The sequence below is a fragment of the Parasteatoda tepidariorum genome, chromosome 5 (genome assembly GCF_043381705.1).
Source record: "Parasteatoda tepidariorum isolate YZ-2023 chromosome 5, CAS_Ptep_4.0, whole genome shotgun sequence".
Classification (NCBI taxonomy): domain Eukaryota; kingdom Metazoa; phylum Arthropoda; class Arachnida; order Araneae; family Theridiidae; genus Parasteatoda; species Parasteatoda tepidariorum.
Window position 1 is genome coordinate 68124810 of NC_092208.1, and position 27338 is coordinate 68152147.

The 27338-nt window shown below is 26.8% G+C and overlaps 1 protein-coding gene across 1 annotated transcript; it reads right to left on the minus strand.

Moving 5' to 3' along the window:
* LOC107454576 (sodium-independent sulfate anion transporter) lies at positions 1 to 27307 on the minus strand. The gene is made up of 21 exons (XM_071180572.1): positions 26959 to 27307; positions 25795 to 25983; positions 24676 to 24871; positions 24455 to 24540; positions 22431 to 22510; positions 20424 to 20478; positions 19710 to 19794; positions 19404 to 19597; positions 17990 to 18062; positions 16081 to 16125; positions 15017 to 15077; positions 13052 to 13107; positions 12804 to 12944; positions 12037 to 12095; positions 11871 to 11948; positions 8679 to 8687; positions 8474 to 8573; positions 8305 to 8381; positions 7546 to 7611; positions 5904 to 6006; positions 1 to 3836 (listed from the first exon to the last, which is right to left on the minus strand). Exons 2-21 carry the CDS (start codon positions 25972 to 25974, stop codon positions 3676 to 3678), a joined length of 1905 nt encoding a protein of 634 aa, XP_071036673.1. The 5' UTR covers positions 25975 to 25983; positions 26959 to 27307; the 3' UTR covers positions 1 to 3675.
* Between the last annotated feature and the right edge of the window lie 31 nt (positions 27308 to 27338).

A 27338-nucleotide genomic window follows, 5' to 3' on the forward strand; every position in this document is an offset into this window, starting at 1 on the left:
AACAGCTTAAAAAGTGATTTAATTTTTTGAATCTCACTACTATACCATACACTAATAGTTTCTATACAATACTATGAGAATTATTTTATTATTGACCAATAAAATCAAACTAAACATATTAGTGCACATTATACACATAAATACAATAGTCACTCATAATATTGCACTGTCAGATATATAGCTGTGTCCCAAAATATTCCTCCACTATTTCAAAGAATTACAGAAAAAAAAACATTTTGTTTTCCTAATGAAAACAAAAATTATTAATCTGTACACATTAACTATGATTTATTGTTTCTTAAGAGTAGTACTAGACTATGGATTCATTTTTTTAAAATTGTGTGAAAAAAAATCATTAATATAAGTAATTTTTAATTTTAAACTATTTATGAAAAAATGTATTATTATCATGTATTTTTTTAACAATAAACATGTATCATACATACAGATAAATTGAACTTTTTTTGTCTTCTGACAAGCGCAATTATAACGAGAGACTACGTTAATACAAAATAAATATAAATAATAAGAGATAAAATAAATATATAATAAGAGATCAAAATATTATCTAGAGGATCGTGTAACTGATTTGTATAAATCATAAATATTTGTAACAGCAATAAATAATATTTATGCATATTAACACAACAACATACTAAGATTTGTGCCAGTGCTCTATCTGTTCAATCAAAATTCACACATTAACAGGAAAAAAAACATGCAGCAATAAATAACTATATAAAATCAACAAAATATATTACTCCAAATGAGGGTTAGAATTCAGATATAAAAACTTAGCAATAATTATCAAGCAAATTTTAAGCAATAATTTCCTTAACAAAAAGTTGTTCATTTTGAATAGAATATATATAATGATATATAAATTTATGATAAAATGCAGAGATGTATAAAACACAAAAGTAAATAAAAAGTATTTAGTTAATATAAATTTTAAAAATGAAATTCTAAACAAAATAAATATAAATTAAGTAATAAAAATTTATATTAAAAGTGCACAAATATGTAAAACATAGACATTATAAATGCAATTTATAAATAAAAAGACATTTAATTTGATTTATACAGATTTCTTTCAACTACAGAACATTTACAAACGTTTTTATACAAATGAAACATTCAGCTTACATTTTTATATAATACAAAATTACATAAAAATAATTTAACAGCTTATTTAAGCAATTTGTTAATATTATACTATATATAAGATGCATTAGAGTTATTTCAATTGCATATTTTATAACTTTCACACTGATGTGTGAAAGTTATAAAATATGCTAGATGGATAGTTGGGGCTGTAAGATCCAAAATATACTAGACTAGACCAACTATATTTGTCAGTTTGAGAAGGGAATCAACTATCTAGAATAATTTTGAAATCAAATATAAAAATTTTTTAACAGTAAAAAAATAAAAAGAGTATAAATAATTGGATCACTGAAAATTGTGATTTTTGAAACAAAGTTAATTTTTATGCAATTTTCCTAAGCATTTTATGTTATTATAGAAATGTAATATTTTGCACAGCTTTTCAAATGCAGTGAGAGAGCTTATAGTTATGTGTAAATAATTTCAGCATAAAATCCTAGATATATTGTAATCCTAAGCAATGGTTTAGAAAACCTCTCTTAGTAATTCATAAGATTAAAAAGGCAATAAATTTTCAGAATAATGTCTCCAAGTCTCTTATTTGATTTTGCCCTACTTTTAAACGAACAGAAATAATTGGTTTTCTGATCATTGATTTGAAAGTAAAATTAATAAATAATTTTGAATCTTTTTTAATCAGAATTAAAATTATGTTATTTAAGAAATGCAATGTTCTACAAAGCCTTTTCAGATGCATCAAGGGAACTTATAGTCATGTGTAATTAAATGGAGTTTAAAATCCTAGATATATTGTATAAACTTCCTATATATATTGTAATCCTAAGCAATGGTTTAGAAAACCTCTCTTAGTAATTCATAAGATTAAAAAAGCAATAAATATTCAGAATAATGTCACCAAGTCTAATACTTGATTTTTCCCTACTTTAAATAGAACAGAAAAAAATTGGATTTCTAATCATTGATTAAAACATTTACATTTGAAGGCATTAAGAGAACTTATAGTCATGTGTAAGCAAAAAAAAATAAAAAATCCTAGTTATATTTTTCTAATTTTAATTCTAAGCGCAGGTTCAATAAATTCATGAGATGGAGAAGATAATCAATATTCAGAATAATGTTGATTAATCCAATGTTTTTTATGTTGATTAAATTAAATTTTTATAACTAGAAATCAAACAATAATTGGACTTCTAATCAATGTCTGAAAACTTTAAATTTGGAAGCAAAGTTTTAAAAACATCTAATTAACTCTATTAAAACATCTAACAATAAAATAAATAAAAACATCCAACAAAAAAAAATAGTTTTAAAATATCTAACACTGATTTTAAAACTCTTTTCAACAGAAGTAAAATTTTATTATAAAAATGCAATATTCTAAACAGCATTATTAGACGCACTGAGAAAGCTCACAGTAATGCCTAAACAAATGAAGCTTTGAACCTTATATAGATTATACCAACTATAATTCTAAGTAACAGTTTAGAAAATCTTAAAATTGCTGTTTTTAATTTTGGAAATGCTGTTTTTAATTTGCGGAAGGAATATTTAGAAAAATGGACAAACACTGAGCATATTTAAGAGTATAAAAATTGGACTTTTGAGCAACCTGAATCACAGAAGATGAAATTTGGAAGCATAATTTGTTAATTTAGAAGCTATTTTTACTGTGAAAAAAATTATACTATTTTAGAAAATGATAAAACAATTATAAGTAGCTAAGTACTATTCTTTTTGAGGTAAAATACTTATTTCATTTAGAAAAATTAGAGTTTCAGGAATGTATTTTTTTAAAGCTATGACAAGATAAGAGCATTTATTAAAAATGAACTGTAAAGCTGATCATTTTTTGGATAAATGTTCATTTTCTTTGAATTATTAGATGTCAGTTAAATTAAGTAATTTTTATAATCTTAAAGTATTAAACTGAAAAGCTTGTTTTAAAATAAATTTTTAGTTCGAAAATCTTAATGCTTAAAATATTTTTTCATGATTTAGCACATTTATTTTGTAACAGTGCATACATCTACTTAAAAAAAGTAATAATTTATTTATAAAAATTTTTACAAAATTTGAAAACAAAATTATTTTTTGGAAATGAGCCATGTTTGGAAGATTTTGCTTTTAATGCGGAAAAAGACACCAGTGTTTCATGATGTATTTCATAACCATAAATTATAAAAATGCTTAATTCATTTTCCACTTATTTTGATTTCAATTAATACAAAATAATTTATTTAATACAAAATAATTTAATTAAAAAAAAAACATGTTCAATAAAAATTCTGCATCAAACGGATAAAATGCCATTATGTAAGAAAGTGAGAACAATAGGTACAGTTAAGTCTTGTATGTCAGTTTTATATTTTATGCTTGAAATGAATAACACTAGAAGTTTCATACTTTAAAATGAATAGCACTTGGCAGGGTTTTATTAAAATATTAATTTAAACTAAAATATCCTTATTAGAAATGGGAAAAAAAAATACTGAATAAATTAACATCCGGAATGAGACAGTGGAAATGTATTAATGCATAAAAATAATTTTATGTGTCATTGGATTCTTGTTTTTTCTTTTCTATAATTCCATTAGATGTATTTTTTATGATTGTCACATTTGCTTTACCAGAATGAGTATTTCTTGATAACAATGCATCAGCACTAGAGCTCTCAAAAACTTCAGTATTTTCTGAACAAATTTCTATACCTGAAAATAAAGCAACGTCTTACAATCTATATTTTTATGCAAATGAAAAGGCTCAAATGTTATGTTATTAAATAAATAATCCCAAGAAATTAAAGCGGTAAGTTATTATCTGATTAAAAACTTCATTCACCTCAAAAATATATGAATAGGAAACAACAGTTGACATTTTTCAAGCGCTAAAAGACAGATGCCCATTTTCAAGACTTGCCAGACGTAAATGAGAAAAAACAAAAGTTATCTGAAATATAAAACGAAAAGTTTCTAACGAAAAATAGAGAAATACATTTCAAATCACTTTTGTTTCTTCTCATTCACCTCCAGCAAGTCTTGAAACATATCGTCTGTTATTTCCTATTTATATATTTTTGAAGCGAATAAATCAGTTAAAAAGATAAGTTGTTAGGAAATTATATTTTATATCAATAATTAGATTGAACAAATAATTTATTTAATATTTGTTATGGAAAATTAAAATATTGCGTATACAAATACAATTTTTTTTGTTTGTTAACTTATAAAAGTGAAATATTCCTTAAATCAGGGGTCTATCCAGGCATTTTGTGAAAGGTCCGTTTTTGTAAAATTGTGCAAAAATTACTCGTAATTTGGGAATATAAAATAAACGTCACATTCTTTCAACTAGGGTCCGGCTTTTCCAAATTTGTGTAAATAGGATCCTGTTATAGCAAAAAACTTTTTCAAGGAGTTTTTAAATTGTAAAGACAAACAAGATTATGCTCAACACTGTAAAATTATAATTTAAAAAAATTAAATTTTAAAAGGAAGAAGCGTCTGTCGAAGACAAAACTTAGTTCGTTTACATATGTCTTTCCTCCCCCCCTTCCTGGCAAGGGTTATTCGATTAACAAAACAATAATTACAAAAACAATAATTAACAAAACAAATTTGTGAAGGGTCCGTTTAAAAGATAAATTATTTTGTGAAGGGTTCGTTTTTAAATTAAAATATTTCGTGAAGGGTCCGTTTTTATGAAAATATATTTTGTGAAGGGTCTATTACCAGACTCAAATTTCTTCGAAACAGACCCCTGTTTAAACAGTTAGTAGTTGACCAATAAGGCCATGAAAGTTAAGGCTCTATTATTCTAAGACCAAGAGAATTCTTTATTCTGTGAGCCACCTTTACTTTCCAGATTACTTGTTTGGGTTTCCAGCCATCTCCAGGAATAGCGATGTCCCTTGTGATTGGCTTTTAGCCATCACAGAAGATGAAATCTCGTCTTTTCACAGTGACCGTACAGTGGCTTAACTTATATGCCATCTCAGAAAACTGTTAGCAAATAAAACAGTCAAAATCGGTTCTGAGCAATTTTATTTTTTAACAAACTGTATCCATTTTATAAAAGTATTTTCTTCTTTATAAAAGTTTTTTGGAACATTTTTCTATAACCAAGTTGCAGACATTGGATAGAATAAGAGTCTACCCACCCAACAGAAAAGTGTCAAAACATACAACATAAAACATTTGATACAATAATAGAATACATCGAGCTATCAAGTATCTGATGTAGGTTAATTATAATTGCCACAAAAATTGTGAAGTACTTCAAACCCTAATTTTCTCAAGAAATATGGCACTAAAGAATTCTTTTGAAATACAATAATAGATTACATTAAACATACCAAGTAATTGATATAAGTTTTTCATAATTGCTATGAAAATTAATTGAAGTAAATCAAACCTTAATTTTCCCATAAAATACAGCTCAGCAACAAAATACAGCTTAAGAGCTTAGTTTTTTACTGTTAAAATTAATTTTTTTCATAAATGTAGAAATCCAAATTTTTTTGCAAGTGTAAATAATCAATTAAATTAAATATAAAATTATGCCAATTGATCCTTTTATTAAAAAATAAAATTCAAATGGTATTATCTCCAGTAAAATGATATCTGAAAATGATTTTAAAAAATTTTGAGAAATAAAATCTGAAAATGATTATGAAAACTATTTCCTCAACTGTAAGTCTAAGAACTCTTAGTATTTTTCAACAATAAACATATTTACAAAACATGATTCTATAATCATCAATGTAATTGAGAACTTACTATTATCCTTATTTGGAAATGTTAGACAATTCTGCAACTCTGTCTCATTTTTACACACATAAACTGTCTCTTCCAAAGAGCTCAATGCTTTAAAGAAAGAAGGCTAGAAAAATAAAAAGGCAAGTTAATTTGTTTTGGCTTAAATTATAAAAATGAGAATCAGTAAATATTATATGATATAACTTAAATTTATTTCAACCCTGGCATTACTTGCACTGCTATTGATCAAACGCCAGCATTTTTTTAATGTACAATTATTTATTACAATATACAGTTGAGGCTATCATTTTTCTGTCATTTGGTTATGAGCAATTGATTGTGAAACGAGGAATTTTTATCAGGTGGATGGATGTGTGTTAAGTTCAATTTAGTGCCGTGCTGGTTATTTTTATGTGTTGCTAAAAATGGTTGACTTACACTGGTCGACAAAATTAAGAGATGGAAGACATTTTCCCAAATATATCAAAAAATACTGAAAATAAATAAATGAAATTTGGTATGGGTATAGCTTATTCCATGCAAAACAAAAATGAAAGTGCCATTCAGTGGCAAGACCTATTGCCAATAAATCCAATGTAGTCTGAACTTAAGGATAAAAGATGACAATAAAAGTGAGGCTTGTACAGTGTGTTGCCTCTAGTATGGTGTATGGTCACCCCTGACAGACAGACAGCATGCACAACTAGTATGCATACTGTTAATAAAGGAGTTAAGGAGGACTTGTGGAGGACCCTCCCATTCTTCCATCAGAACAATTTTTAACTCCAGAATGGCTCAGGGGGGAGGATGGCGCATCGCAATAGCTCTCCCAAGAGCATCCCAAGCATGTTCAATAGGATTCAGGTCAGGGGATTTGGCTGGCCAATCCATTCGTTGAATATCCTCGCTTTCCAGACACTCTTCAACCATGAGAGCCCTATGTGGTCGCGCACTGTCGTCCATAAAAATGAACTCAAGGCCAACAGCGCCCCTGAAAAGATTCACATAGGGCTCTAGGACCTCCTGCCTTTACCTCTTGGCCTTCACGGAACCATTGTCAAACACATGGAGCGGTGTGCGGGTATCTTGCATGATTCCTACCCAAACCATGAGTCCTCCACCAGCATAATAGTCTCTTTCGATAATGTTGCTGGGATGGTATCGAGTTCCAGGTTCCCTCCATATCAATAACCGTCCAGAAATAGTGTCATAGAAATGTGCGAAAATGCTTTCCATCTCTTAATTTTGTCCACCAGTGTATATTAAGAAAAAGTTCAAAGAAATATTTTACGTGTAGGAATATTTCTGAGCAAGTAATTCTGAGTATGCACTTTTTAAAATATTTATATCAATGTTGTTGTTTTGAATGCCCCTTTCCACACGGGCAAGCATGCTTGGTGAAACCGAGCAAATTTAAGGCTGAGTGTGCGTTTCTTGTTTTTCAGTGGCGCCATCCTAGGGCCAAGAATTCGTCTTCAGCCACATTTATGCGTAATCAAAATTAGCGATTTATATCAATGATATAATTTTATACAAATGTTTAAAACTACTCTTTAAAGAAATGTCTATATAACTAATAAATAACATTCAACAGATATGATATAAGACCAAGAAAAATAAGTTATACATTCACACTATATTTTGAATATATTTAAAATCTTACTTTAGTAATTTGAAAAACAACTTGACAATTATCTTTCTCAAAACTCTTAATCATATTTTTCACACCCTGAAATTAAAAATATAGAAAAAAATTTAATTATATTTAAATTGTAAAAAAATAAATACTACAGAAAATATTATCATTGTAAAAAAATTAAATAAATTTTATCTAGAGAAAAACATATTTTATAAAAAAATAAGAAAAATTTTTTATTTAAAATTTAAATTTTTTAAATATCACAAAAACAGAAAAATTAAAAGTTTCAAACTTTAAATCATTCAAAAATGGGTTCAACAATATGTAAGTAACTGAAATTTAGTGATGAGTCACTTAAATCTAGAAAACATGTAAACTTTTTTGAAAGCAGAGGTAATTTAATAACCATGTATGAACTTACATGATTTTTTTACGAACACTCGCTTTAAACAAACAAACATTGAGGTCCCTTCGCATTCGTTTGACTGTAATATTATCTATTCTTAAATTATGCTTTCGATTGTGATAAATCACAGAGTTTATGCCATGAAAATGAATATTTTATTTTAAAAAAATGTTTTACTATGTTGATTTAGTGTTAAACATAAAGGGCTGACATTGAAGATTTTGATTATAACTTACCATGAAAAGAATGGTTATAAGTTGGAACACGTAACAAATACTCATTTTAAAAAAGTTTGCAATAATTATTTTTTAAATCATTTCAAAGTATGAAAATTTTTCTTTTATTAAAAAAAAAAATTCTTATTTTGAGATACTTACAAGTGTTGTGCTGTAATCAAGTTCCTTAACATGATCAGCGTGAATAACAACTGTACAATTAGAAATTACAGGTTGACCTATGCATAAAGAAAACACATTAATTAAATTTAATACATGAAAATAATCAGGGTTAGAGTTATAATTTTTAAGAAATTAATAATCTACTTACGATAAAGAATTTTAGAAATAGTTCCTTTTAAATTATCAGATGAAGGGAAATAAAGGCTACTTTCTGGAGTCACATGAATAATGGTTTGGTCATTTCCACACTGAAAAAATGTTAAGTTGTTAATATTTTTAAAAAGTAAAGAGTCTACACCTCTATTTTTACATTAAAGCCCTTAAGCAACTGAAATAAAATTTGATCAAACTACTGTTTTCTGCTAGATTTATTTAAAAAATTACAAATTTCCTGATTCAACTACATTACAAACGTTTTTTTTGTCATATGACCATCATGATAGTTTGACTTTGATGGCGACTTTGATGGCTAAGTAAAATCAAACTGTTTCTGACCAATTATTTATTATTTATTTTTTATTAAATTACGCCCGCCACCGTCTTCTCAGACATAAGGTGTCTTGCAGTCCAATACATTAGTGAAGTAGCTCCAGAAGGTGAGAGGGCACGAAAGTCGTCACAGGAACGAATGTCAAGAAAAGAGGGGCAATCAAATAGATGNAGGGTTAGAGTTATAATTTTTAAGAAATTAATAATCTACTTACGATAAAGAATTTTAGAAATAGTTCCTTTTAAATTATCAGATGAAGGGAAATAAAGGCTACTTTCTGGAGTCACATGAATAATGGTTTGGTCATTTCCACACTGAAAAAATGTTAAGTTGTTAATATTTTTAAAAAGTAAAGAGTCTACACCTCCATTTTTACATTAAGGACCTTAAGCAATTGAAACAAAATTTGATCAAACTACTGTTCTTTGCTAGATTTGTTTAAAAAATTACAAATTTCCTGATTTAACTACACTACAAAGTTTTATTGTCACATGACCAGCATGATAGTTTGACTTTGATGGCTAAGTAAGATCAAACTGGTTCTGACCAATTATTTATTTTTTATTAAATTACGTCCGCCATCATCTTCTCAGACATAAGGCGTCTTGCAGTCCAATACAATAGTGAAGTAGCTCCAGAAGGTGAGAGGGCACAGAAGTCGTCACAGGAACGAATGTCAAGAAGAGAGGAGCAATCAAAAAGATGCTCCCTAGTCATAGGCGAAGTGTTACAGAGCACACAAAGAGTGAATTGACCAGGTTAATTTTAAATAGATGGGCCTGCAAGTAGTCATGTCTGGTAATTATTCTAAGACAAGCAACTTCCTCGGCCCTGGGAAGAAGGGAAAGATGCGAGCGCTGCTGGCCATCAAGAAGGCTAGCCCAGGACTTTCCATCAGCCAAGTCCCTAAGAGCAGATATTGTTCTGTGTCTGAATTTGCTCTTAAGAAGCCACCTTGCATTTCTAAGAGGAACTGGATGAGAAGGAGGGTGCAATGCTGAAGCCTCTCTAGCCAACATGTCAGCCCGTTCATTTCCGTAGATGCCACAATGGCCAGAGATCCACTGGAGGACTACTTCTCTTCCAGAACAAAGAAGAGAGTTGATGCGTTGTTTACACTCAGATTCAGGTTCAGAGGGGTATAAATTATATTCAGAAAAGGTCTGAATCGCAGCCTGAGAATCGGCAAAGATAACAATGTTTTGTTCAGATGGCTCACCAATAGCTGTGATAGCCATAAGGATTGCAAACATTTCTCCATCAAAATTATCTGCCCAAGTGTCAAGAGGTTTTCCAAGGCTGAAATATTTAGAGTAAGCACCGTTGAAGGAGTGGCGGATCCATCAGTAAAAACCTGCAGCCATTCCTGGCACGGGTATCTGTCGTGTATAGTGGCCAGAGCAATAAGATACAACTCAGTCTGGTGGAAGTCCGATTTCCGGACATGCTGTACCAAGTCAAATCTAGCAGTGGCATATCTCAGAATGAAATCAAAGGAGTGCATTTCAGTTACATAAGGATAGAATGCATCTACACTTTGTATGTTGATACAAATTTAAGAAAAAATGGAGTTTTTTTTAAATGTTATTAATTTTTTATGAACAGCTAATATATGTTTTATTTACACCAACAGTTTTTATTTTTATTTATTATTTTTTTCTTCTTTTTGCTTAATAGAATTCATATAAACAGGTTCACTAGAGTTAAGTATAGAAATGAAAGTATACAAATCAAATGTAAATTTTAGATACTAATCAAAGTATAGGTCACTAGTAACAAATAAAAATGCATTTATTATAATATTTTACTCATTCTTAAAGCAAACAAAGTATGGCTTAATATGAAACCTTAAACCTTAACTCTAACACTTATTTCCTTAATTCGTTGTGAAATCAAATGAAAATTTTTAATGAAAATAATAACTAATCATCAGTAACAGGTAATTTAAATCCTAATATATCATTCCTTGGATTTCTTTCATGCAGCAATAATTTCACAAAATAACAGCAGAAAACTACACTTATGATAAAATTATGATTATAATGCTAAATATATGTACTACCTGATATTTTTTAAATTACTATATTATCACCTAGGTATAATTACATTCACAACCCCAAAAAAATTCATAATCTAACGTAATGCAAAAAATTTCGTAAGTAACAGTAATATAAACTTTTTAAATATAAAAGTTTTAACTTAAATTGCACAGCGCTAAAAAAAACATTTATAAGTTTCAGTTTACAATACGGGCCATTAAATTTCGTTTTTTTATTCAAAAAAAAATCTTACCTTAAAAAACATTAATATTTCTTAATAGAATTAGCTGCGAATTAGCAAGTTGACAGAAAGAAAAAAAAACAGAAACATAGAATGAGTTATGATCTATAAATCAGATTTCCATATATTTACGCAAAATCTCAAAGTTTGCTAGATCATTTAACACAAAATTAAAAAACAATTGCTTAGCATAATACACAATTAGATACGAAGAATAATTTTATTTGCATCAAAAAATATCAGTATAAACTAAAATTTTATATGAAAGTATTTACTTCTAATTTCAATTGTACATCTATTCTACTATCATGTTTGTTCTCGATATAAAAAACAAATATGCTGTTTCACTTATCGTGTAGCGTGTGAATCTACCACACTAAATAGTTTCAAGACTAACCATTGTAAACAATAAGAACAATTTTTTAAGAAAAATCATAATAACAAATAATGATAATTTGATGAAGCTCAACAGAACAGCTTAACTCATACAGTCTGCTTGAACAGATTAAAATAATTAAACAATGCTTTAAAAAAAAACTATGAACATATTAAAATAATTAAACAATGCTTTAAAAAAAACTGTTGAAAATAAAGGTCTGCACACGTTAACAAACCAAAATTACAAATTTTAAAAACTGAATCTTCTTATCAATTCATAAAAATTTTAAACAAATGCATAATAAATCAAGAAGAAAAATATAAAAGCTGTTTCTTTAAAACAAATTCCAATAATAATTAAAATTTGCTTTTAAATTACAAGAATTAATACCTCTACAGAAACTTGTATATTTAATTTGTTCTGCTTCCACAGCAAAATACTCAAAGAAACAGCAGTCCCAAACAGAAGTCCATACTGCAACAAAAATCAAAAAAATTTCACTAAGGTTAATGTAAAAAACAATTCCTATTTAAGGATTAATTTGAAGTTTAAAATAAATTACCTCCAATCCAAGTGCAAATGAGAGAATGAATGTCACAAAAAATGGAATGATTTCCACTCCTATCAAAATCAAGCACGAAAAAAAAGTTACAACAAATAGAAATAAAAAAGGATTGCTACATTCATTAATAAACAAAACATAAAAGACAATTACATTTCATACAAATAGAATTAAATAAATACTTAATTTAAATAAATACAGTTTCACCCTTTTTGAATTCGGTTATTTTATTTTGAATTGTAAAGCTCAATGAGGTATACTGAAGCAATTATAAATAAGTGAAGTAATATATTGTTACTGGAAAATTATTTTGTTTTAATTTTCCTATTTCTCTTTAGTTAACATTTTACTTAAATAACTTCATAAAAACAACCAAAAGAATAAATAAACACAATTAGTTGTTGGTTGGGTGCAAGCAATATTACAAGTTTCAAAAATCATGTAGCTTTTTTTTAAAAAAAAAAAGAGAGAGAGAGAGAAATTTACCACTGAACCCTAGGGTTCCACGAAACATCTTTTAGGAAACATTGCACTAAATAATATCCCATATGAATGATTTTGTTTAATTATAACCTTATTGGTTGTTTCACAAAAGCTAATAATGAACTTGAACTTCACTAAACAATGAAAAATAGTGAAATGATAAAGTTTAGTTAATGTTCGATTTGATTTGAGCCAGGAGATTGCAAAGCATAAACCCTCTAATAACTATTCCGTATTTCATTGATAAAACTCAACATGTCAAAATGAAAACTATTTATTCTTACTATTGGCTTTCCAAATGGCTGGTATATCTTCAAGATGAACCATAAATATCACAGCAGAAAATATTATTGCAGAAAGACAAGACTTTGGAATATAGTGAAATAGTGGAGCAATCACACATAATGCTAATAACACAAATATACCTGAAAGAAAATAAGATTCTTGTTAGTTAAATATATTAAATACACTCAAATTTAATAAAACATGATTTTCTGATAATAATAAAGTAATTTTTCTATAAGCTTCTTACCGGATACAATTCCACCTAATGGTGTCTTTACACCACTGGCATTATTTATCACAGATCTAAAAATGTAAAAATCCTATTTATGCAAAAATTCACAATGTAAAATAACATTATTTTTCTTGTATATATTGAATGTGAGACATTCACTAATATTCAATTACAAAATGAAATATTTTTGATAGCTGGGTCTTTTCTGAAAATGGCAACTGATAAAATTTTCAATATAAAAAAAACTTTTTTTCGACGTAAGTTATCTTTAAAAAATAGTATCCATTAATTATTATTCAGAAAAATTGATAAATTAATAAATAATTCTAATCCTTAATTTAATAAAATTAAAAAAAACTAAAATTAATAGACATTTACTGCATGTTCCGAAGATGAAACTTAAATTTTTTGTTTTAAGCATGTCCCATAAAATTTGGAATAATACCAAATGTTTATAATACATGTCCAATTCTAAATGAAAAATATTTAAGTTGCACAAATGTATAGTCAATATGTACATAAAAAAATACCCTACCCCATATGAATAAATCAATAACAGCTACAATAGCTTTAATAACAAAGAGGGATAATGCAGTTAAAATAAATTTTATTATATAAATTTCTAATATGCATATTTCTAAGCAATAAAATCAGACAATTAATGAAATGTTGAAAGAATGAACAAATACACAATTAAAAATTAAATAAAAATAAGCTAGTGAGGGTATTTCAGCACTATAGGTTTTGTAAATAGAATAGGCGTCATGTAATTTTCTAACTCTCCACATATTACCACCTCCATTAACATGTTATCCACAAATCTCGTTTTTTCCCACACCAGTGCATTTCAGAATGAAGTTATAATAAGAAACAAGAAGTTGATACTCTGGCTACTGCTTGAAAGTTCATACTCGTGGCCAACTCTTTTAAGTAGTTGTAGATATTGCAGATATTTGATTGTCTCTTGACATCAGAGCTATTCATTATAGCAGAGTTTTAAAATATAATTTAGCACTATTTTGTGAAGACAAATCCACTTATAATCAAGAACTACAATGATCAATAGAATTACAAAGAGCTATACATTAACATACACCTTAATAGCCATGTGAATTAAAATAAGTGGCATTGCTGCCTGTCACATCATTTCCAAGGCGACGAAGGTAGAAAATGTGATCTTGAAACGCTCATTTAATTTACATGGAGTATTATAGGAACATAATTCTAAACACAAACGAATAAAAAATAGGTAGCTATAAAATTTTACTTTAAGTGACAGAGTCAAAAGGGACATAAACAAAAAGAATAAAAAGATTAATTCAAAGAAAAGAAAGACATTTAGTTAAGAACTAAATAAATGTTAATTGTTTTCTTAGAATTTACTGCAATTAAAAAGAATATGGGTAAAAGAAAATGTAAGGAAAAAAACAGGTGGAATTATTTTTTTGAATGCTAGGAAGGTAAAGTATGTTATAAGTCTAGAACTTAAGCTTTTTTAAGCTGCTGGACATGATCAAATCCAAAATACTTATATTAACTTTTCTTTTACCCATTATTAAAGAACACTTTCTACATTTAATATTTACTAATATAACATATATTTAGCAATATTTGAGTCTTTATATAACAAACATTTACTTAGTCTTTCATTAAATGAAGCAAGCAACTATACTTCTACAACTAAACCCTCTAAATTTGCATAATTTTTATTTTAATATTTCTCTCTTGACCAGATGTTCTTGTACCCACTTGAGCATTAAAAAAAATTCTAATGGCTCAAAATCTTCTACAACTTTATTTTCATGATTTGTTAAAAAATGTTACAAAATCATAGTTTTTGTTATTATTTTTATTAATTACACAGTTAAGAATATAATTTATAGGGATACTTATTTATATAAATCAATTAAAAATTAATTTTTATAGATTATATTGTTACAAGTTCATTAAATTCTAATAAAACAATTAGAAGATTCATACCTTGAAAAACTTCCAGTTACTGGATATGATGAAACAAAAGATCCCATAAGATTTCCCATACCTTTTAAAATAAAATATGTGAAAGAAACTGGTAAATATTATCTCAATGTTTCATAATTATTTAAATCTTTTTAACAGAACAAAATTAAAAATGCTACATCTTTTTAAATATCTATGCCAAGGAAGTGATCAAAATAAACAGTAAATCACTAAAGCTATAATTATAAGAATATTATGATATTATAAATTATTTAAGTTTTTTGGTAAAACATGCAAAACTCAGAAATACAAAAACTACCTATATTGATAAAAGCTTTAAATTCTGAAGATGATTTTAATATGTTCCAAAACACAGATGTTTCTAATTACTATAACCTGAATAATGAATTATGCATTCAATTATATTTATTATGTAATAACTGGAATAAGAAAGAAATAACATTATACACAGACATACCTTGGAATGTGTATATACTGTATTACATTGATAATCACGGGTTCCTTCTCTTATGATTAAAAAATACGACGTAGCATTTAATCAATTAAAAATATTTAATATTTGTCATATTTGAAATGAATGTGACAAAGATTTATGTAATGAACTGGAAAAAAAATTGATCGAAATAAATTTATTGTTCTGTTCTTCATAACAGTTATGAAATCAAAACTTACTGCTCATGTAGTTCATATAGTTCTGATTTTCATAACAATTATCTAATGGCAACCAACAGGAGAGAATTTGAAAATGGGTAGTTCTTTGCCATAAGATTTGCTTAAAATAAAGACATTTAAAATCTGTTGATTTGAGCATAGTTTGCACAAGCATGAATATTACCCAAAAAATTACAACAAATTTTTCTAGTTTATTCATCACTAAGTATTGAAAGTATCTAATTAACAGAAGCAAAAATCTCCAAAACATGGAAATTGGGCTAAAAAATTTATCCATTTTTGATATGCAGTTTTATTGATATTTTTTTCAATAAGAAAAAAAGTTTACAAAAATATTGCTTCAAAAATGAAGCACAATTAAAATATTAAAAAAATAGAACATTTCTTCATACCTAAAGCAATCATTTCTCTACTGGCGTGTAATTTCTCACCTCTAGCTGAAAATAATTTCAGGTTATAAGATTTTCTTCATAATGACACATCCCAAAAATAATTCATAAATAAATTTCTTTTTTTAAAAGTATTTCATTTTTCAATAGTCGAATGCAGTCAACAAAAAACTTATATTGGTAAAGAATTGGTACTAGAATCATAGTTTTATAGAAATTAACAAATCTAAAAAAGATCATAGATATAATAATCAATAAGCTATACGTAAATAGAAAATTCACAGATCGACAGATGTAGAAGACATAAGTATAAATATAATGCCTCAACTTACACTTGTTGTTTCTAATGGCACTTGGACAAGCTAAACTTGCCAGCCATTGGCCTTTTGCAAATTAAATGAGGAAGGAATTTCTTTCATTTGACAAGAGAGCATCGCAAGGGTGAAGGAACGTCTGAACTCAGAAACCACAGATAGATGGCCGCACCACTCATTAGTAAGATCCCTTAGACATAGATCTGAAGGTGAAGGAAATTTTCTTGAGATCCATGTACTCATAGTAGCGACCAACTCAGAACTTCAATTCCACAAATTTTACGAGCATGTACATTGCATGTACTCGGCGAGGTCTCAGTAGAGTCTAAGATTGAACTCCAAACTAGAGTTTGACTTCCTAACCGCTGAGCTACTATGGCCCCTCAATTTATTTTAATGAGGTAGAATAACATTAATTTTTCCATTTTGTAAGATATGTGAATCTAACCATTCTTCCTCCATGTTAATCCATGTAATTTGAGCCGCAATGGCTCCGGGCGTAGAACGTTCGCCTTCCAATTCAATCCCGGCGATGGCTCGTCTATACGCATCCGGCTTGCAATGACCACAGTGCTGACGTGAAATATCCTCAGTGGTAGACGGATCATGGGTTAGAGTCCCCTTGCCATCAGGGTAACCATGGGAGGTTCTCGTGGTCTTCCTTTCCATATAACGCAAATGTGAGTTAGTTCCATCAAAAAGTCCTTCTCAAAGGCAAATTTCTCCCAATACTTGATCCATGAGTTCTCTTGTCTTCGGAATTGGGTTCAAAATTACAAGGCTACGGAGTTGAACATTAGTAGTCTTAAACCCCAAAAATTGGGTCAGCTGTTCAATAACAGTAATAAAATCAAGGTAACAATAAGACAAACCAGAAATTTTTTTACATATACTTGTCAAATGAACTTACCAAAATATAATTTAAATGAAAAAATTTAATTTGATTTAACTGATCAGTAAAGCGTAAAAAAAAATTAAGCAATGCAATGCAAGATAGGTAGATTCCCGACACACCACAGGAGGAAATACGGAGATAGAAAGATAAATCATTACATTAAATATTTAAGCTAAAAATACAGTAAAATTTTCCCAAATGACAGTGGTGGTGATCATTTAAAAGTGAATTAGCTAAAAACTTATGTAATGATAAACATGATTTAAAATCCTGCTAGCTAAAAGCGCCGGTGTAAATGTCAAGAATAAAATAATGATAATACTTAGGAAATTGAAATGAAAATAAAATCACTAAACTAAAAGTCAATAAGAGTTCAAAGTCCTAAGTGTAAATGGCTAAAAGTAAAGGTTTGAATAAAAGTCGATGAAGTCTAAAATCACATGTAGATAAAAGTTCAAAATGTAGAAGAGGCTAAAAGTTGATCAGTATAAAATTAAGATGTTTCTATTGTTAGTTCATGACTGGGGTCAGTTGATCTGGGGCTAAAATGTCCTCGAGGGTTTGTTTTATTATTTGAATTACAATTTTCCTGCAGGCAAATCCAATATGGCAAAGAATTTGTGCAATGAAATGTAAATGGAATTGGTCCTAAATCTAATGGAATAATACCTGGAAAAAACATATTTATCTAAATGCAACTTACTAAATGTTTTAGCTATAGCAATGGCTTCTAAAAGAGATATAAATGGAATAACTATAGCACCAGAGCCAAGGTCCTGTAAGAAAAAAATAAATAAACTGCTAAAAAATAATAATTTACAGAAAAAGATTACACAGTTAGATATTAAACTATAAATATTATAAACAATTTACATATATATTATAAATATCTACCATATTTATATTATAAATAATCTACAGTGGATTGCTGCAAAACGATTTTTAATATCGACAGCTTAAGAAAATTAAGTTTTGCCAATTTAAAAATAATAAAATAATTATTTAATTCTAGCACACTAACTTTTGTGAGAAAAACAAATTCAAAAATATTTAATACGAAGCACTAAAATACTTTATATAGCACTGATACATAATTTTCTGTATAAAGAATTTAATGAACAATGACTCAAACAGCACAAATACCATTTCCTGTGTAAACATTGTATTTGCCACGAGAATTTATTTGCAGTTCCTGTACGCGGAAACCATAGTTAAAGTGCTAGCAATAATATGTTTTTAAATACAGAAACTCTAAATAGTAATTTTAATGAACTATTCAATACCAATAAACATTTTATAACGCATGCAATCCATGAATGCCTATTTAACAAAATTAAACAAATAAATATAACCAAAAAGTATTGAAATTTTCAATGTAGCCCTGATATGAAAATACAGTTAGTGTTTGCTATCTAAAGAGTGTGTCAACAAAACACACATTATTTTGACAAAATTAAACACATACTGATATGAGGTTACTATGTATTGCAATTAATAATTAAGACAGCAAAGTTCGCATGTAACAAGATTAGAACTTAAATCATTGCTATCACATAATTCATTTAACAAATATAATTTATGGGCCATTTATAAATTATGTCACACTTGGAAGGGGTACCAAAAAGTTAAACACCAGACATTTGGATTAAAACTAAACATTTAAAATCAGCAGATTAAATATTTTTACAGAATTAAGTTTTTGTATTTTTTTCATATTATTTATGCTCATACATGTTATTAAAACACAGACTTAAATAATTGAAAATAAAATTTTAAAATCTAAAATAACCTGTGTTTTATTTCTAAACTGCTTCTATAAGTTTATGTAATAAAGTGTGACATGTGATAATGGAGACAAATGTTTTACAATCAAAAATTTTGTTACAATCAGTGACAAGTGAGACATTTTTTGGCAATCAGTAATAAAAATTTTGAAAAAACAGTTTTCAATTTTTATCTTTAATGAACAAAAAAAAATTTCTTTTTTTCATTTATTTAAAACTAGATTTTCTCTCAAGATCATAAAAACATTAGCACTTAATTTTTGTTAACATTTGAGAACTAATATTTACAATTAAGTATAGAATTAAATTAACATCACATTTCATGACACAGACCTTAAATACTTCAAGAGGACTTTTGCTAATTGTTAAATTCTCTACAGGGTCAAATTGATGAAGGGAAAACTGGGGCAACTGAAAAGTTGGCATACCAGCATCAACACGTTTGGTAAGGGAGAAGACATCATAACCAAGCGACAAACAAAGTGACGCCACAAGTGAACAAACAATAACAAGTAAAGCATTACGGGCTGCAAAAAAGAAAAACAAATGCTACTAAAATTTCCATTCTTATATAAGTTTTAAAAATGCATATTCACACAAAAAAACACATAAATAAAATTATAGTAGGTAATATTATACCTGTTGCAATACACCACCATAAACCTTCTAATGCTATAGAACCTTTCAAATAATTGCAGCAATTAAACTTCTGATCCTTAAATTTCTGAGAAAAATAAATACACAAATTCTAAGTGAATGCATGTTAAATAAAACAAATGCACTCTGCATGACTAACACAGAAAAATAGTTTCAAAATAAAAGTAGCTAACATTCTGTAAGAATAAGGTTAATATTATACTGGTTATATATAAAGTTAATATATAATTAAGTTGATACTAAAGTTTGCTAGTTGATATCTAATTATTACTAGCTATTACAAGCTAGTAAAATTTCATCGAAGTGATTTCAAAATGGGATGTTCAAAATGACAAGTCAATATTTGTTTGATATGTCTATGAAAAATTAGAACATTTCTTTATTTTAAACAAAAAATAACACAGAATAAACTGTATTAAATATTTTAAATATATATAATAAAAATTTTCAAAAAATAAACTTTTCTTGTTATAACACAAAATGATAATGAATTAAAATCATATCTCACTGTTATTGGTGCTTTCTTACTGAATAAAAACATCATTTGGTGGAATCATTAATTAAAAGAAAATCTGAGAAATTTAGGCTCTCATCAAGAGAAAATTAATTAAAGTTATAATTAATTAATTAATTAATTTTTAAAAAATAAATAAATAAATACGGACCGACCGACCGACAGACAGATAAACAACTTACCCTGAGAAGAAGAAGCGAAAATATAGATAAAGATCCCATAGCCAAATCATATAAACTGCAAAACAATAAAAAAAATCATACAGATGGTAAAAAAAAATCTAGTCATTGCTATCAGTGAATTCAAAATTAAAAATTGAAAACTTTAGACAATTCTTATAAGAAGTGCTCTAAAAAACTGACCAAATGGAATTTAGAGTAAATAATTTAAACAGATTTTTTCCAAATTTATACAAGTGACAATGGTTTTAACTATTCCACTGTACTATTCCATAAGATCCACTGTCTTTGGTTTTTAGAGATTACCCAATATTTTCTATTTTGTCTTTAAAATTGTTTACTAAATATTAAGTGGCTAAAACAAATACAATGCAAGGGAAACATGGAAACCTATAATTCAATGCTCATATGCAATGAATAACAGACTTTTTTATATTCATTGAAATATTTACTATCATAATGTATAAAGAATAATCCAAATAAATTTTAAAATATATGTTTCAATGGATAATTTTGTAATTACAAAAATTTACAAAATACTTTCTTCTCAAAAAATAGTTATGTTTACATTTTTTTAAATGTTAACTTGATGTACATTCATTCGTGACCACATTTCTGTTTTAATGTACTTTTTGTAAAACATAACTGACAATAAGAATCAATATAACTCACATGTTGTGCTTGAAAAAAATTCTTTTGATTTTAAGACATTTCCTTTCTCAAAATACTGACTCAGTTATGTGTAATTATCATTCAATCATTTAAATGCAAAATAAATGCATAATTCAAAAACATAGAAAGCTAAAGTAGTAATTTTTTATAAATTTAAAATATATATTATATATTTTTTAAATGTTAGTTGTTACTCTTGCATGCATAAATCTACACAGAATTAAACTGGCAGCTTGTTGCACGTAAAATAAATGTTTCACAAACAAAAAATTTATCATTCATCCTTGTTGAAATTAAGAGTTAGTTTTTTATTAACATTTTGGATTAATTTTTTAAAACATATCACTTTCAATGGTTAATAAAACTGTTTTATTTAAAACCAGTACCATTATATTTTTAAGCAAGTATTTATTGCCATCATAATTAAATCTCTTAAATATTTAGAATTAATATTTTTTAAATATATTTTTATTTATAATATACAATATTTGTTGATTAATAATATGTTGATTTCTAAATATATGGTGAAAATATGAAGATTGTAAAAATACTATCTTCTAATAAATTACTAAATTTATTCTACTGACAACTTCTTCAAAAGTACGAGCAAGAGAGTTTAAGTGGCATAACTCGAAGAAAAAAAAAGACATAATTACTTTTGTCTGCAAATAAGACAGTATTGTTACAAATTTCCTTCAGATAAATAACATAAAAAAATAGCAATTAACTAACTTGATGCATAAATAACTTAAAAACGAGAAGCAAGTGCTTGTCTTTTTTCTTTCTTTTTTTTGTGCCAAGTATTTTGACACTCTATGATCTTGAAAAATCTATTGTCATTAAAAATCCCACATAAGCAAATTCACTTGAATTTTATACTGCTTTAATTTCTAAACTAAAGCCTATACTTATCACAAATGCATGTTACTATACTAATTAACATTGTTAATCATAATCATTTTATTACATTTTTTAACCTTCATTTAATGCAAATATTTCAAAATCTAACAGGGATGTTTAATTTTGTTACAGCTTCAACTAACTATGTTTCAAAAATATAAACGCAAATTGTACGATTCCCTTATTAATCGATTATACATAAATTATAAATGCCAGAGTATTTAGAGTTGTCAATTATTATTTTATTTTTTTTTGTCATTATTTTTACAAAACTTTCTCAATACAAACTAAAGCTATATTTATAGCCATACAATACTTTTCCATAGTGTTAGTTTTAAAAAAAAAAAAAAAAAAAAAACAATTGCATATTAAAAATACATTATTATAATGTAATAATAACTCTACTAATAAACAAAACATATTTTAAAATATACTTACTTTGTATGAGGAATATTTAGAAATATATTGTAAACTGTACTAAGAAAACCGTGCGAATCGAATTTCAAACCAAACAGGCCCTGTAAATTTCATTGAAAATAAAAACTATTAACGTCTAAAAATATAAATAACTGGTGGTCACTAAATTATTACTTTTTGATTACAGAAAAATCCATAGAAAAATCAAAAATACATTTTTGAGAACTACCAATAATATGAATGAAGAAAAAAAAACAGACATAATTTTATTAAGCTTGTATGTTATATCATTAACACTTAATTTCACTTATAAACAAAGTTTTTTCTTACAAAAAATTTTAAGCAATTCTAACAAAAGGCTGATTTTATAAGACTGAAGTGAATGCTGAAATTTAAAGTTCGAAACAAAAAAAAAAACATATTTTAACACAATGGGATAAAATTGTCCCTTTTAAAATTTAAAGTCTATAAATCTATCAAGATTTTTGGACTTAGGTAGAACTGTTAACACTTATTAATAGATATGTATGCATGCATTTATTATAAGAAGTAATGATTCTCCTTCTATAAGCAATAATGGAATTATTTTTTTAAATTTATTTAAAAAGAAACTTCAAATTAACAGGAAACATTAAAAAATGAATGAAATGACCTTCAGAAAGTGGCAAATGGAGAAAAAGCTCTCGTGACTGATGTTACAATTTGTATGTAATTGATGTTACAAATACGGGCTATGTTAAAATTTTAATAATTTTTTTTTTATTATTACCACATAATACTTAACTACAATTTTTGATTTTATAACCAAAATAGTTAATAAAAAACTAAGAAAAAATTTAATGGAGGGCTATTAAATGTATATTTTCTTTTATTATGGCATCCTTTGTATCATAGAACTGCCCTTAACAAGAATTGCGAATTTTTCAAAAAGTTTTAAAAAGACACTTCAATAACACTCTTTATTTTTATTGTTCAAGAAAAAGAAGAAAAAATTGGTTTAATAAATAAATTTCAAACAAAATGTTTCACAAAATAAAGTAATTTAAGAATATAATAAATAAACATAATTGAAAATTGTTTCTACAGTTATAATTAATAAAAAAATTAAGAGACACTTCTTTTATCGATACGTACAATAAGTCAATAAGAAAAAGATTATTTTAGTATATTAATTTAGAATTTAATAAATATCTAAAGGCAGCATTAATTGTGGTAATCTACAAGTTTAGTCTATTTTTATAAATTTTTAATGTTTTCTTAAATTAAGGATATGCCAGACATAGAGATGACTGCCAAAAAACCATGACAGGCTGCTTAATACAATTCAGAAACATAATAAAAGAAACAATGATTTTTTAACACCATTAACTGCTACTACATCTCTAAATCCAGAACAATGCTCCAAAAAGTGAATACAAATGCCGTTAGCATTACATAAAGGACAAGCTTTGAATCTACAAATTTGAACTTGTACTGATGTTATGTGAGGCATTTGTTTATTTTGAAATTAGCTACAAGAGGTCTAGAGAGAGGTCTACGCAAATCGTATGGATTTTAAATAAGGGAAACATCTCTCTCTCTCTCTCAGTTCTTTAAACTTAAGATTTTAGGATATTTAAAAAAAGACAGATAATAAAAGAATAGTGATAGTTCTCATTGTAAAACAAGCAAAATCTCATTCTACTTAGTATTTTAAATTGAGCTGGTTTTGATAAAATTGGTGACTTTTCTTATTTTTGAATTATGGTAAAAAAAAACTATCAGTTTTTTTTAATAACACTAAATAAAATTATTTTTAGGGTATTTATAAACCTAAATGTTCACACTTTTAAATGTAATAAAGTAAATATCTAAATTGGATACATTAAAATTTTAAAAAAGAAGAAAAAAACTAATATTTAAATTTTCTTTTTAATCTTTTTACACAATGGTTGTTGATTTTTGATTAAAATGCTGTAAATAGCTTCTAACTTCTTATCAAGTGTAAAAACATTTTATTGAACAAAATATTAAGATATAACTAACTAATACAGCAGATAACTCACTTTTACTTGCATGGTTGCTGATATAATTGCAGCAGCTGAGATAAATCCATTTAAAACAGGAGTAGATATAAAATTCATTAAAAAACCTAAAAAATAATACATGAACTAGAATCATTCTAACTGTTTAATCTAAACTTACAAGGCTTACTGTTTAATCAAACTTAGGCAAAATAGGAAAAGAATTAATTAAAATAACTAAACCATAAAAAAATCCTTTTTACCTAGATTGAAAATTCCTAATAAAAGTTGAAAACAGCCACAGAGGAAGGTGAGCAGGGCAGCATAAATTGGACCACCCATTTGAGCATATTCGGCAGTCATAATTGCCATGACTGATGTAGGTCCTATTACTAGGTCCTTGCAGGTACCAAAAATGGCATACATAAAACTGCCCATAAAAGCAGTATACAATCCATACTAAAAACAATTTAAAAATATGTATACTATAACAATAAACAAAATATAAAATAAAGAAACAATGTTTAAACATATTTCATACTTTTCAAATCTTAATATCAAAATTCCGAATCCTTAAACCCCTCCGAAATTAAATATTACTTTATAAATGAGCTATTGTACAGTAAGCAGGATCTAGTTATAAAATTTTCATTACTGATTTTTTAGAATATATATATATACATATAAAACCCTCCAAACATACATTAAAACTACACCACTGGAAATAATAAAAATAGTTAAAACAGTGAACACATCTAACCAAATAGCAGCAAGTCTTGTATAGAATTATTCATACTAGAGATGTGCCAGGTACCAGGCAAAATTTATGGGCTTAGTATATCTATAATTCATACCTATAAGAGATGAGTTCAAGCACACTTATTGAGACCCAAGCCCGAAAACATTAAATCCAAGTCAGAGATTAAAAAGATCTTTTTGTGACTGAGCCCGTCCAAGTTTGAGATTTATTATGACTTAACTTTACTTAAAAACTTAACTGTTAAGTTTGAATTTATTAAAAATAATACAGCTAAAACTTCGAAAACATAGATAATAAAAAGTGTTAACAAAAATCTAATGAAAATCTACCGAATTTTTTAATTTTATTCTCACATTAATGCAAAAAATGTCTGTAAACTGTCTGACCTATTTGTCAGTGGAAACTTAAGAAATATTTAATAAAATAAAAAGATAGCTTTGACTATAATAAAAAAAAAAACGAGATATTCCTTAGTTGCTAAGAAAAGAACATTAATAATAACATAAGGCAGTTGCAGTTTTAGAAAAAATAAATATATGCATTATATTTATAATATATGTAAATATACGTATTATAGTTACCTAAAAGTACAAATATGCAAGTGGTATAAACATATATTTACTTGTGGAGGTAAATTAGCAAGTTGAGCTAATGCCAGGCCTTGTGGAACAACAGTTAAACCAACTGTAAATCCGGCAATAAGATCACCTTTTAGATCACTTAAAGTGTACTTTGGCAGCCATTGTAAAATAGGAATGTATTTTTGTAATCTGGGAATTATGGACTGCTTGAAGCAACTCATTTTAGAAATCTATAAAAAAAATTACACAAACAGTATTTTATATTCCACAGAAAATTAATTTCATATTGGTACATATTCCAGCCAATTAAAATTACTAAGTAAATCGGATTGGTTTTTGCAGTTGGACAGTTTGAATAAATTTGGAAAGACTCTGAGTTTTAACCATTGAGTTTGCCCCATTCTGATAAATAAATAAAAATTTAATATCTCCTGTGGGATTGTGTAGTTTACACCCAAAACTTGTAGAATAATTTAGCACAGGTACCAATATGGAAATTATTTCTTCAACTCAAAAACAAAAAATGCTTCCAACAATTATTTTTAGTTTTCATATGCAAGTACATTTTCATAATATATTTTCAATTTCATGATATACATTTTCATGATCAACATCACTTTTCATTTCATTTTCCTCTAAAGTTGATAAGGGTCAAATTGAGCAGTAAGTTTTCATTTGAAAATCTTCCTTAAAATAAAAATTGTTATTAAAATTTCTTTTAAATTATTTGAAATAAATATGCAATAGAAAATCTTAAAATATGAGATATTTTTTATTAAAAAATTTTTAAAAAAACATTTAAAAAATGGGGAAAAAATAATTTTTAGCTTATAATAGGTGCCCTAAACTTCATTTATAATCAAGCAAACTTGGCAATTACAATGTAATAATACTAATAAGTTAGACTCTTAGACTTGAAGATGATTTAAATTTTAAATAAGTTTAGAATACCTGATTAATTTTACATTGGCACACAGCAAAAACTTTCTAATATAAAATTGATTATCTTTCCAAATTTTATGATTCATAGGATTTCTTTAGAGAAAACTATTTAAATATAGAATATCACCGAATATCAATTAAAATAAATTGAAATTTTAAATGAAAAAATTGCTTAACAACACAAAAATTTCACTTGAGTAAAATGTAACTAATTACAAATAAATTAATAATCAGGATGAACGAAATAATGCAAAAAAAATTACCAGCGTCACGCTCTAATTATAACGGATGGTTCAGCAATATCGTAGGAGAAATCAAACAATCAAAATAAATCTCTATATCCTGCTGACATCATATTTAGTATAAAAACAGTAGAAGTTTATAAAAAGGCATTTAATAATACTTAATAAAAACAAAAACTATCATCAAATATTAATACTATTTATTCTTTTTTCAAAAGGAAAACAGGAAATAACTAATCAATCAAAAAAATTAAGGAACTTTTTATGGTTATAAGTCATCGATGTATAAATCATACTTCTATAAATTTAATGTAGTTAAAATACAAACTGCAGGAATTAAATGCAGACGAAAATTGGACTAAAAAATAAAAAAAAAACTTTTTTGCTTCACTTTTTAACTG

Excerpts from the sequence above, each read along its gene's own strand:
- LOC107454576 (XM_071180572.1), bottom strand. The coding sequence starts at position 25,974 with ATGAGTTGCTTCAAGCAGTCCATAATTCCCAGATTACAAAAATACATT. Across the intron at positions 24,541-24,675 it reads ATTAGGAATTTTCAATCTAG|GTTTTTTAATGAATTTTATA; the intron begins GTAAAAAGGATT and ends ATTATTTTTTAG. Across the intron at positions 12,945-13,051 it reads ATTAGGTGGAATTGTATCCG|GTATATTTGTGTTATTAGCA; the intron begins GTAAGAAGCTTA and ends ATTTTCTTTCAG.